The following is an 11,726-nucleotide window of genomic DNA, read 5'->3' as shown; positions in this document are numbered from 1 at the left end:
ATTTTCTTTCTGTCCTGCCTTAATTATCAAAAGCTGTGCTGTTTTGGCTGAATTATAAGGCTGCCTATGACAATTGGAATGAACAACGAATGGCTTTACATAAGGATATTCACATGGCTACAAAGGAAGTCGTGGATATGCTGCCTGGTATCCAGCAAACCTCTGCCCAGGCCTTTGGGACTCTCTTCCTGCAGCTCACTGTGAACGATCTGGGAATTTGCCTGCCTATCACAAACACCGCACAGGTACGAAACTCCCATCCTAGCCCAAGATTAGGGGCCAGGCATGTCTGCTTACTGTTTCTGCGTGTATATACTAGAGCAGTACATTTTCAGGAGAGCAGTTTATAACTCGAATTTAGTAAACAGAAAGTAAGATTGAACTCCGTCAACCGTTTTTCATCTTCAGTATATTAAATGCAAATCTCATGAGATTTTTCTCCAAAGCACTCTGATGAGATTGACATCTACCTGATAATTCTCAATTTTCACCTTGACAAATAAGCAGCTTAGTTTTCAGAGTCTTTTTACTGTTCTTGTTTATTAGTACAGAAGTCTTTGGCATACACCGTTAATAAAAAACAAAACATTTGAGAATACTATTCAATAATGTTAAAAACCTCATCTAAAATAGAGAATTTCAAAATGCTTTTAAACTGATATTTAATAGTAATGAAACTTGCAAGTTATCTGTAACCTGGATAAAGCAAGAATTTTCATAATTTGGGACTAATTCTCAGGAGCACATTTTTGCACATGTGTGTGAGGGTGGAAAAGCTATGAACCCATCAGGCAGTCATAACGAACACAGGGGCCTGTGTTTTACTGCCATAATAAATAACCTGTAGGCCGCTGTCAAATGAGTTTGTCTTTTAGCAAACTCATTTTGTTTGGGAGACAGTGTTAGGGGAAAACTCTGGGGTGGGAGTTGGCAGCCTGTGGCACTCTGAGTTTTAAAAGTAGGCATCTTTCAAAGCTGCTTCTTGATGCAGATTTTTGGGCTTGACCTTTTCTGGATGTTTGTTCTAGGACTCCTACCAGGACTTCCAAACTTAAAAACTTGTCACCTTTTGTCTGTTTCTTCTCTAACGTATTTTGCAGTCTAATCACTCTGGCGACCTTGACACTGGCTCAGCCTTGGTGTTGACCATCGAAAGTACTCTCATCACTGCTTGCTCTTCAGAATCCCTGGTTAGCAAAGGGCACTTCAAAAGCTTTTGCATCCGTTTTGCTGATGGCTTTGAGACGTCCTGGGACGACTGGAAGCCGGAGATTCGCGGGGACCTGGTGATGAACGCCTGTGAGTGCTTCCACCTTCTGTATGAGGTGTAGAATTTTTAAAAATTAAAAGAGACCAAAGCAACCCAGTATCTCCATTTGTAAAAGTAAAGGATGTTCAGATATAGGAATGTTATTAGACTTCGTGAAATAAGGGCTCTTTCTACCTTAAGATGTCAGGACATACTTGTAAAAAACTAGCTTTCAGTAGTGTTGGGAAGTAAACCAGTTAGCCATTGTTTTGGATGGTTTAACATTTGAGGGTTTGATCACTCCCTGATTTTTCCTACAATGGATTCACTAATGACCAGATAAATCCTCTTCATTCTGTGTGGCTCTCGAGTGAGAGTGATAAATGTGTGAGATCCGGTTCACCAGATAATGCAGGGCAGTGCAGATGACCAGGAGCCAGAGCCGGCCGGCCTTACTACCAACAGGAATAAACCCACATGTCCAGATTTGTTGGTTACACTATGCGACTTGTGTGAATTTCTCAAGGCTGGGAATAACTAAAGCTATGTTTATGTACTATTTTGAAGGTATAGGGGTTTATTTCTATCCATTTTAATGTTTTCAATATGGGAGTGTTGATAAAGCATAGTTAATCTTAATGAAAAATGGTATTTGAAGAACGAATGGTCGTGAACTAAAATTCCTCAGCCATTCTTGCAAGCCAAAGTGGTACGCCATTGTTTATGCAATCTTTTCTCCTCTTCACTGGAAGACAATCTTTCCATTTTGGGGTTTCTTTGGGGAATAGGAAAAGTTTCCATTATTTTTATGTCAAAAATTGAAGTTTTGGCATTCAAATTAACTAAAACTTAGGTAAAATTATAAGTGAAATTGTCGGTATGGAATGCTTTGCATTAGATAATTCTTAGGTAAAATACTAGGATTTCTTTGAAATACTTCAGGTTACTAAGATTTGGTATCAAAATACTCATGCTTAATATCCAATAGACCAGAAGTAGCCTTCATCAGACATCTTTACAAATAATCACTTTACACAGTTGTAATATGTATTTTTAAAAGTCCCTATAACTGTCTTTTGTTTGTGGTTTTTTTTCTTAAAACAAAATAAATTTAATCCTAATTTTTATTAAGATGACATCTTTGCAATCATTATAGTCACTAAAATGGATAGAATATCTTTGGAAACAAAGAAAGGATACCATTTCCTTAAAAGGAAAATGCATAAGAAATATGCCTCCGACTCAAAATCAAAAACAGAAAAGATATAAACAATAACTTGCATCTCGATGTATATCGTACCAACAAAATAGAACACTGACATACTGAAAATTGTGACAATTGTAATTTGTTTTCATTTTTAGAGGAATTAAATGACTTGGTTTTGTACTATATTTATTGTTTGGTGTCTTGGGAGCCAGTAGTTGTTTCATAGATATAATTACAAGAATTCCAAATTATAAAATTGGCAAGTACTTTACTACTTTGTATTTTTTATTAGTAGTAAGTATACTTGGATGTAACTAACATTAATATTTTTGAAAAAGAAGACAGAAGGAAATTTAACTTCGGGTGGTGAACACACAATGCAATATACATATAACGTATTATTGTGCACTTGAAACCTATTTGATTTTATTAATCAGTATCACTCCAATAATTTTAATAAAACAATAAAAAGAAGAGTTGCGTTTAGGACCAGAGAGATAAGGAACAGTAGAAGCATGCGTTAGGACTTTTTACGAATCATTTTAAAATTATGCCCTTGAGAAAAGATGGCCCAGTCAGATTTCCTCTTTAAGTGGTAATGTTTTTTAGAGGAAAAATGCAGTAAATATTAGGAAGGCCAATCTGTAGGAAGAGTTCAAAGGAACCATGTAAGTAGATAGTAAAGATTAAACCCATTTCATTAACATGTATTTAGAAAAATGACATAAACCATTTAAGAAGTTTGAAAGACTCCAAGCTCTGTTTACACCTGGAAAGCATTCGGTCCTAAGAGCAGGGCGTCCGTCCCCAAGTGACGCTTGGTCCTGCTCAGCACTCCCTCCCTGACGCGGAGACCATGGACACCCACTCCTCACTTCCAGGGTTTGGATCTGCTCCTAAAGATCTTAATTTTCCTTATTAATTCACCATGGCTCTATATTCTATGAATTTATATAATCTTTTTTTTTTTTTTTAAGCTTAATTAAAAATCTCTGATACTTCTTGGGATTGGAAATCCCAAAAGTTTTTTACCCATTTTTATTTACTAGTTCTACCTTGCACTCGGCCTCAATTATGTTGCTCAAATTTCAAAGAGTTTTCTTTTCATTCTAGCATTGTTAAATTCGGAAGAGTAGGCTGGGTTTCTTTTGCTCTGAATGATGACTATAAAGGTGAAGTGGGTGATCTTTTACCCCAAAACAAAACCTAGTTCTTTTTATTTTATAATTGTATGTGAGGCACCGGTACTGGATGGTTCAAAAATATAATTTAGAATTTAAAGTCATTGGCACTATCTTAAAAATAAGAACCACATAATAGAAATCGTCACTTAACAAATAGACCCTTTTTTTCCGAAATAGGTTGTAGCTTTTCTACAACTCAAAATTGGGTAACATTTGAAGACCAGTTGGGATGCAGAGTGAACTGCAAAAGGACATTTCATTTAAGTTGTATGTACTGTCAGGTTTAGATTGAAATTTGGTTTTCGTTAAGGATTCCTGAGAAAGGGTCTTAATTCTGTCTTGAGACTTTACTTTGTTTAAAAGTTGTTTCAGGGATGGTATGTCCTTTACTGTTTAAAATTGTTGATTTAATTAACCTCCGTTTCTGAAGCTGACCTTATTGGATTGAAGCTAACTGGTAGGAAGTGTTTCAGAGTTAAAGTCACATACATGTCCTGGGGACAGGTCTGTGACCTTACAAGATTGACATCGTAGCAGCCAGTCATTTTTTTTCACATAAAATGTTTCTTGTCAAAGGAAAAGACAAGGCTGATGAATCATGTCCGTGACCTGATGTGGCAGTTCTTATCAGTTTAAACCATTTGCATTCTCAAAGTGCTAGTCACTCATGATGATACAAATTGTCATAGCATTCAGAAACTAGAGTTTCAGAATCAGCCAAGTGTTGTCACTCACATGTGGAAATCCATGTGGAAATCACATGCAGAATGTGAAGATCAAACTGCAGTTAAATTCTTCAAATCGTAGAATAAAACCCCATGAGATCTGAAATCGACCTTACAAGTCATCTGAGGCTGCCCTTTAGTCTACAGGTTAGCAGCTGAAACCTAGAGAAGCTAGTGGTCCGGTTTATATTTAGGTAGTAATCTTTGTGTAAAAAAAATTGCAGTACAAAATTTCATCACAGCATAATTTTATCGAAAACTGTTTGGGGTGCTTTTTGTGCAGGCGTGGTTCCAGATGGCACCTACGAAGTCTGTTCCAGGACTACAGGCCAAGCAGCCGCTGGTAAGTCCGCATTTCATGTTGCTCTTGCTACGTGTGTCGGGTAGAATTCTGCCTTAAACGTACATATTTTTCTGCCTTTGTATTAATAGCGAGGGGACCTTTTAACTAAACTTGTTCTGGTGTTCCCCAAATTTTAAACACATTTCGTAATAATATTAGTATATTTTTATTTATTTAACAATTATTAATTAGACACCTGCTGTGTACAGGATACACTGCAAAATCGGGGGAAGATAAAGATGAATAAGGTCTTTCTACTCTATAAATTTAAATTGTAATAAAGTAGTTAAGGCCCTGCAGCATAATTAAACTGTAATATGGGATAAGTACAATAAAATATAAAATTCCAGCTGCTATTGAAAATTACAGGAGGGAGACAGAATTTCCAAATTTGGAAGGATACTAGGATCAGAGAAAGCTTTACGGAAGAACAAGCATTAAACAGGGACTTGAAAGATGAGATAAAGTTGTTTCGTCAGCAAAACTCGGGAGGTGTCAGTCGTGACTGCAAAACAGTGTCTGGTTAGAGCTGTCTAAATTGGCCGGAATAAAGTTATATGAAAAATAAGATGGGAAAAGTCTTAAATCCCAAAATAAGGGGTTCAAACTTGATTTGGTGGACGATGGGAAAGCTATTAAATTTCTTTGAGCAAGAAAGCAGATGGCGACAGTATATGAGGGACATTTTCAACGATTAGAGAGAAAAAAAAGCCCTTGGAAACCACTTAGGAGGTAACTGTAGGAGTGATAAGATGATATAGTACAGTGCACATTTGTACTGTTTTGCTGGGTAGAGCATTCGGGTAAGCTAAAGGGAGATATTTATGTAAGGGCTCTTAAGATGTTGAGGGGGTAGAAGCTGATCAAGGTCAGGAGATTTCCTCTCTCTCCCTGCTAGTCCCTCTTATGCTCCCCAAGTCTAGCCTCGCGCTCATCCTAACTGTCCCAGAGCAGCAAAGCCAGCGGTCCCCACTGTGGGCCGAGAACACAGGAACTTCCTGCAGTGGAGTTGGAGGGAAGGGCGATGACCGAGGTAAAGGTCACCTCGAAGCCTTTGTCAGGACCCTTGTTTGTAACTAACTTAACCAAAACAAGGAACTTAGTGAAGGGATGTTCGCAGACCACAGTGAAACTTGGGAAGGGCTGTCTCAGGGACGAGAGGCGCCAGGTCAGTTGAGGGCGAGATCGCACTGTCGGCGGGACTCTGCCGCTCTTGTCTTTCCCCTCGGGGTGGGTCCTGGTGCGTCACTGCTGGCCTCCTGACACGTGGCTCAGGAGCCTGGTCCCCTCCTCACTGGGGAAGGGCGGTCTCCCCTGAAGCCCAGGGGAGGGTTTTGACCCCCCCTTGACCCCACCCAGGCTAATTACCTAATTAATCCTGACTCGTGAGCAAGGGTGGTGGCCAGCCCTGCAGTGGCCGTGGGAAGGGGGTCAGCTTGGGGTGAGGGGGAGCGAATCCACAGTTGGGGGAGAAGGGCTGCTGCGCAGGGGGTGGTGGGTGCTCACCCGGCAGTCAGGGAGCCGATCCCGTGGCCCCGTGTCCTGACGATGTGGCCAGGAGAGCCGTTGGTGGTGACACGGACCATCATCCATTCCGTTCCTTAAATGTAGAATGATTTAAATATCTCCACTCAAGACTGACCGGAAATGCCTCTCCTTCCTTTCCACAGAAAGCAGCAGTGCTGGGACCTGGACACTGAACGTGCTGTGGAAGATGTGTGGGATCGACGTCCACATGGACCCCAACATCGGCAAGAGGCTCAACGCCCTGGGCAACACGCTCACCACGCTGACGGGGGAGGAGGACATCGACGACATCGCGGACCTGAACTCCGTGAACATAGGCGACCTGTCGGATGAGGACGAAGTGGACACTATGTCTCCTACTGTCCATACGGTGAGGGGACCCCCGTTGCACACTTCCCCCCGGGGCAGGGGTCATACTGACGCAGCGTCACTATGTCGCAGTTGCTAATTGTGGAGGAGGGAAGGGGGGGCGTGGCTCCTGGTTCCGCATTTCATAATGTTGCTTTTTAGTTTCATAATACTGTCTTTTAATTGAGTCCCTCGTTTCATAATAATGACTGTCAACCAACTTGTGCCTCAAGCTACAGGGAATGTACACTAACCTTACAAGTACCAGTGGACTTGTGGAGCCAGAGTTGCGGCCACCTAGGGCTGGGGAGTCGGGGAGGCCAGGAGGGGACAGGCGGAGACTGCTGGTCACAGCCAGTTTTGTTTGGGGGCGCGTGGAAATGTTCTAAACAGATCGTGGTGAAGCAAAGTGGTGAAGCATGCACACAACATGAAGTACACATTTTAAAAATGTGTGTCTCCATCAATACTGTACACTTTATAGTATCAAATTTTTGGTAGTTACTCTCCGCTTTCATTCTGGTATTAAAAATTTTTGAGTATCTTTTTACTATTGTATTACGAAATAGTTTTGTTCTCGGAAAGATGTACTTTTAAAGACCACTGTACTGTTTATCGTTTAGAGCTCAGATGGAAGCTCTGTAAGTGGAGATGGCCACAAGCTCACCTTCGGGCAGCGACTTGTAAATCACCTACTAGGCCTGACGCCCCCGCATCAGCGCCATTCTGTTCCTGCAGAGTATCTGTGTGACCCCGACACGAGGGGCTCCCCTCAGGCTAGCCAGTCCCATTTGAAAGTATGCAGAGCCCACTCATGGGGAAACGTAGGTAGCAACTAAATAGATTCCTTATGAAACCAAGGGTCGAATCACTGGAGAATTCAATCATCGTACTGGATGTGACGTAGATGGCGCTGATTCTTGCATGCTCCCTTTGATTCATGTGTCATTTTGGGGATAGCGTAGATTTGCTGTGTGACCCAATGGTGCTGCAGACAAACACACTTTGATTTTCAGGAACCTGTGGAGTATCGAAGACCAGGAGCGTCCTGCGGGCCGCCGGGGGAGCTGAGAGGCAGGAAGACGGTGAAGCGCCTGGTGGACATCAGGGAGCTGAACGAGCAGGCCAGAGTCATAGACGACCTGAAGTGTGTGTCACGGCCCCAACTCGCGCCAAGTCCTCGTAGTGCAGTCGTGGGGCGGTAGCGGTCGTGCGTGAGGCGGCCAGGGTCCAGGCACGCTGGCGGGCTTCCTGCGCTCGTGCGTGCGGCAGGGATGGTGACCCGAACGCCTGGTCTGGCGCTCACCGCAGCGCCCATTCCCGAGCAGCCGGACTGACCGTGTGTCACGGACGTGCGTCTCCACGTGCGCCCGTCAATATACGTGTTAGTCTTTTGCTAACAGGATTTCTGAAATTTAAAATTTTGAGAGGGCAAACAAATTGAGCATTTATTAAGCACCTGTTGTGCATTTGACATACTGTCTCAGTTTAATCTACACAATATTTCTGTGAGGCTTGATGGCGTTATCCAAACTGTCGTCAAGATAACTGGCTAGGAAGAATGAAAGAGCTAGAATTCGAAGCACACTGGGTTTGCCTGTGGTAGCGGTTCTCTGGGGCTGAGGTAGGGCTGGGTGAGTCCAGAGGGGACAGTAGGTGGGAGTAATTTATTTTTCTTTATCTGTTGCCTGCTGGATAGAACTAAGTAATAACTCCATCTCTTAGACTAACTGTTCTCCTTAGCAAACTTTAAAATTTTTGTTTCAGAAAAATCACCCAAAAGGTGATGGTCATGCCTCTTTTTTTCTAAACTTCATGTACCTGTATCTCTGGGTTGGGTTTTTTTTTTTTTTTTTTTTTTTGCATTCAGGGACTTTATACAAATATGAATTTTGTACAATGAAAAGTATTACCTAAAAACTTAACTGTAAATTATGATATAGTGATTCACATTTTCCTATTGATTTACATTATAATTTTCCTTTTATTGTCAGGGGAAAAATGACTTGAAGCAAAATATACTTCCTCCCCTAAAATCTTACCTGAGGCTTACATTATATGTAGAATTTTATATCCAGACATCCTTTTGCAGAGTGGAGCCATAGTTTTCATAAGACACAGAAATGAGCAAGAACTGTTTTCTAAAACATTAGAGCAAGCTTTTTTACAGTTTTCAGGTATGGAGGATTTTGACTTGCCCATACATAATCTTTGATATTCTGAAAAGTGAAAGGATAAAAAGCAAGTAAAAATCAGTCTTACTTTATTACTTCTTTACATTAATTGCCACATTTTTTTTGCATCCAGAAAATTAGGTGCAAGCGAAGGAACCATAAACCAAGAAATTCAGCGTTACCAGCAGTTAGAATCTGTCGCTGTGAATGACATTCGAAGAGACGTCCGCAAAAAGCTGCGGAGGTCCAGCATGCGAGTGAGTGGGCGTTCACAAAGAATTTCACTGGGCAGCTTTTACTTTCTACTTTATGAAACTTGATGATGAGACTTCGTTGCTCTCTTCCTTGCCCCATTGCTGGTGATAATGCCACCTGCTTTGTGCATCTCGCGTCTGCTGGGTACCAGGCACTGTTTAAAAGCACTTTACGTTTAATAATCGTTACATCCTCACAACCGCAGGAGGTGTTATTTCCCCCCTTTTAAAGATGAGGAAACAGACACACAGAGAGGTCGAGGAATTTGACCAAGGTGACACGGCCAGTAATCCCAGCAGCCAAGAACGAGACCCAAACAGTAGGCGCCCTGCAGGCTCCGGCCTGTGCCACCAGGTTCTCGCTGCCGTTTGTGACGTCATTCTTTCCTTTAGTCTCTAACTCGAACGTGAAGTCTCTTCAGGTGTCCGTTCTACCCCCGTCTCATTCCCCGCAGCTGACTTTACCTCTCGGCTACTGTGTATCCTCAGCACTTTATTCTTCTCTTTACTATTTGCATGTTTGTCACTCGTACTAGAGTTTGAGTCTCTTAAAAAACAAGTTATTTTTCTTTGACCCCACTGCCTACCCCATTTTCTGGGATTTAGTCCAATAGCTGAACAATTGAAATAAATCAATAGATATACTATAAACATATAGTAGGAAATAGTTCTAAAACGTATTCAAATGGATATTGGTTGCTTTGGGTCAAGGGGTTCTTGTTAGTGGAAAAACTATTTTCTTTTAAAAAGATAAATGGGTTCTTAACCTTCCCCCCCCCCCCCCAATAATCAGTAGAACCTTCCTTTTTTTATAAGAATAAGGTTTTTGGGTGGTACCCCAATATATAAAAACAGTTCGAATCAGAGCAGCTGGGGCAGAGGAAGGGGAAGGGTGCCGGCACCCAGTTTTTATTGGCTTGGACGTCCTTTTCTTGCTGACCCCGAAGTCCCAAGTGACCTAGTTTGAGTATTGTTCTAAATTATTTGTTTAAATCAAAGATAAAGTCCAATTTAAGTTATTCATCATTGGCTTCTGATACTAATAAATGGGTAGTAATGATCTATAAAGCATAATTCTGTATTTAAAATGTTCACTACTGCGTACCTACTAATCATACAACGCAACTGAAATATTGCTTGCACCCTCTTTGTAAGGTAGTTTGTGCGTGGTAATTGCCTATGAAACTGAGTGGAACAGATGAGGGAGATCAGCGGAACTCCGTCCGTGCTCTTAACATCGCTGTCCCTGGGCGTTTCCCCGTCAACTCCCGCCCGGCCCCGCGCCACAGCTACGGAGAGGAGGGATTTGGAGGCCAGGCGTGTTCACGGCCCTTCCTTTACTGTGGGGAAGAGTTCTGCCACGGGGTTTCCTGGGTGCCACTTGAGCTGATTGGGGGCCGCTGCCCCTTCTCTTCCTCTCTGCTTGTAATTCTCAACTTTTCTTTTTTCCTTCCTTTCGAATCGTTTCCTTTCTTCTCCCCTTATTTCTGGACTCCTCAGCCCCGCTCGCAATCTTTTTACATTCTGATATTTTCGTTGCGCAGCTCTCCTGAGTGACATGAGGACAAGAGTAGCTGATTGGAGTAACTTGCATTGACCCGGGGGAAACGAGCTCACTTGTTTATAGTAGAATATTTCATCTGAAGTCGGATCTTACAGCAGTGAACAACTGCCTGAAGTCACCCTTTTCTCTCTCATTCCATCAGGCCGCTTCCCTGAAGGATAAGTGGGGTTTGGGGTACAAACCAAGTTACAACCGATCGAAAAGCATTACTGCTTCTGGAAGACCACCTCTTAAGCGAATGGAAAGGGCAAGGTAATACATATTCCAACCGATGGGCCTTTACCAAGGTCCACTACTTATTTCTTGTGTTCTAATTGGGGATATTATAAAATTATGATAGCAAAAACGGACCTAAGTCAAATACCAGTAATAGTGGATTCTGTCAAACTAGCAGCTTTTTGAGGAATTCCTGTCACATGTGTGCCACAATCATTGTGTGCTTTTGGGTGATGAATACATTGCCATTTAGGCAAGTTTTTGTGTGAACTTACAGACCATCTAGAGAAATGAAAACGTGCATATGAGTGACTGCTGCTCCAAGTTTATCTATCATTTTAGAAAAGCAGCGATTACATACATATTTAGCATATGAAAAAATGGAAAATTTTACATATAATTGAAGGAAAACAGTTTTACTAGTAAATGAGCACTATAAAGTAAACAGTGTAAGTTCATTTTATATGGTTTGGTTTTAGAAAATCTTGTGCTAATCAAAACACTGAATTTTTTTTTATGGGCTGCTAAACGTTAAGAAATGGGGTACCAAAAGTTCGATTCTAGAGTAAGATAGATATTTAGAAATAGAGCGCTAATGTCGTTGATGAGGCTTTAATGAAGCCCGGGGACTTCTAACCCAGAACGGTGACGCCTTGTCACTTGCACGTCCCGCAGTTCTCGAGTGGGAGAAACCGAGGAGCTCCCGGAAGTGCGCGTGGATGCCGCGTCTCCTGGGCCCAGAGTGACCTTCAGCATCCAAGACACAGTAAGAGACAGTCCTCGCCAGCGATGCCCTGGCCGGGTGCGGTAGTAATCACAAAGCTGCAGGAGCTGTGGGATCCCAAAACCGGATGCGGGTGGAGCAGGGCGCCGCCTGCTGGTCAGCGGTCAGCGGTCTGCAGTAAAGACCCCAGCCGCTTGCTCTTAGGTGGAGA

General features: G+C 42.2%; 1 protein-coding gene across 1 annotated transcript in view; it reads left to right on the top strand.

The window, feature by feature from the left end:
- Nucleotides 1-11,726, top strand: part of KIAA1109 (KIAA1109 ortholog) — a 146,012-nt gene that overhangs the window by 104,399 nt on the left and 29,887 nt on the right. The window contains exons 54-61 of the mRNA XM_023520429.1: nt 34-245; nt 1,101-1,299; nt 4,649-4,708; nt 6,379-6,605; nt 7,600-7,730; nt 8,891-9,014; nt 10,718-10,827; nt 11,467-11,557. Coding sequence (XP_023376197.1) covers nt 34-245; nt 1,101-1,299; nt 4,649-4,708; nt 6,379-6,605; nt 7,600-7,730; nt 8,891-9,014; nt 10,718-10,827; nt 11,467-11,557 — 1,154 coding nt within the window. The remainder of the gene's footprint in view (nt 1-33; nt 246-1,100; nt 1,300-4,648; nt 4,709-6,378; nt 6,606-7,599; nt 7,731-8,890; nt 9,015-10,717; nt 10,828-11,466; nt 11,558-11,726) is intronic.

The sequence above is a fragment of the Pteropus vampyrus genome, unplaced genomic scaffold (genome assembly GCF_000151845.1).
Source record: "Pteropus vampyrus isolate Shadow unplaced genomic scaffold, Pvam_2.0 Scaffold263, whole genome shotgun sequence".
NCBI lineage: Eukaryota > Metazoa > Chordata > Mammalia > Chiroptera > Pteropodidae > Pteropus > Pteropus vampyrus.
This window is presented reverse-complemented; position numbering and strand designations above follow the sequence as displayed.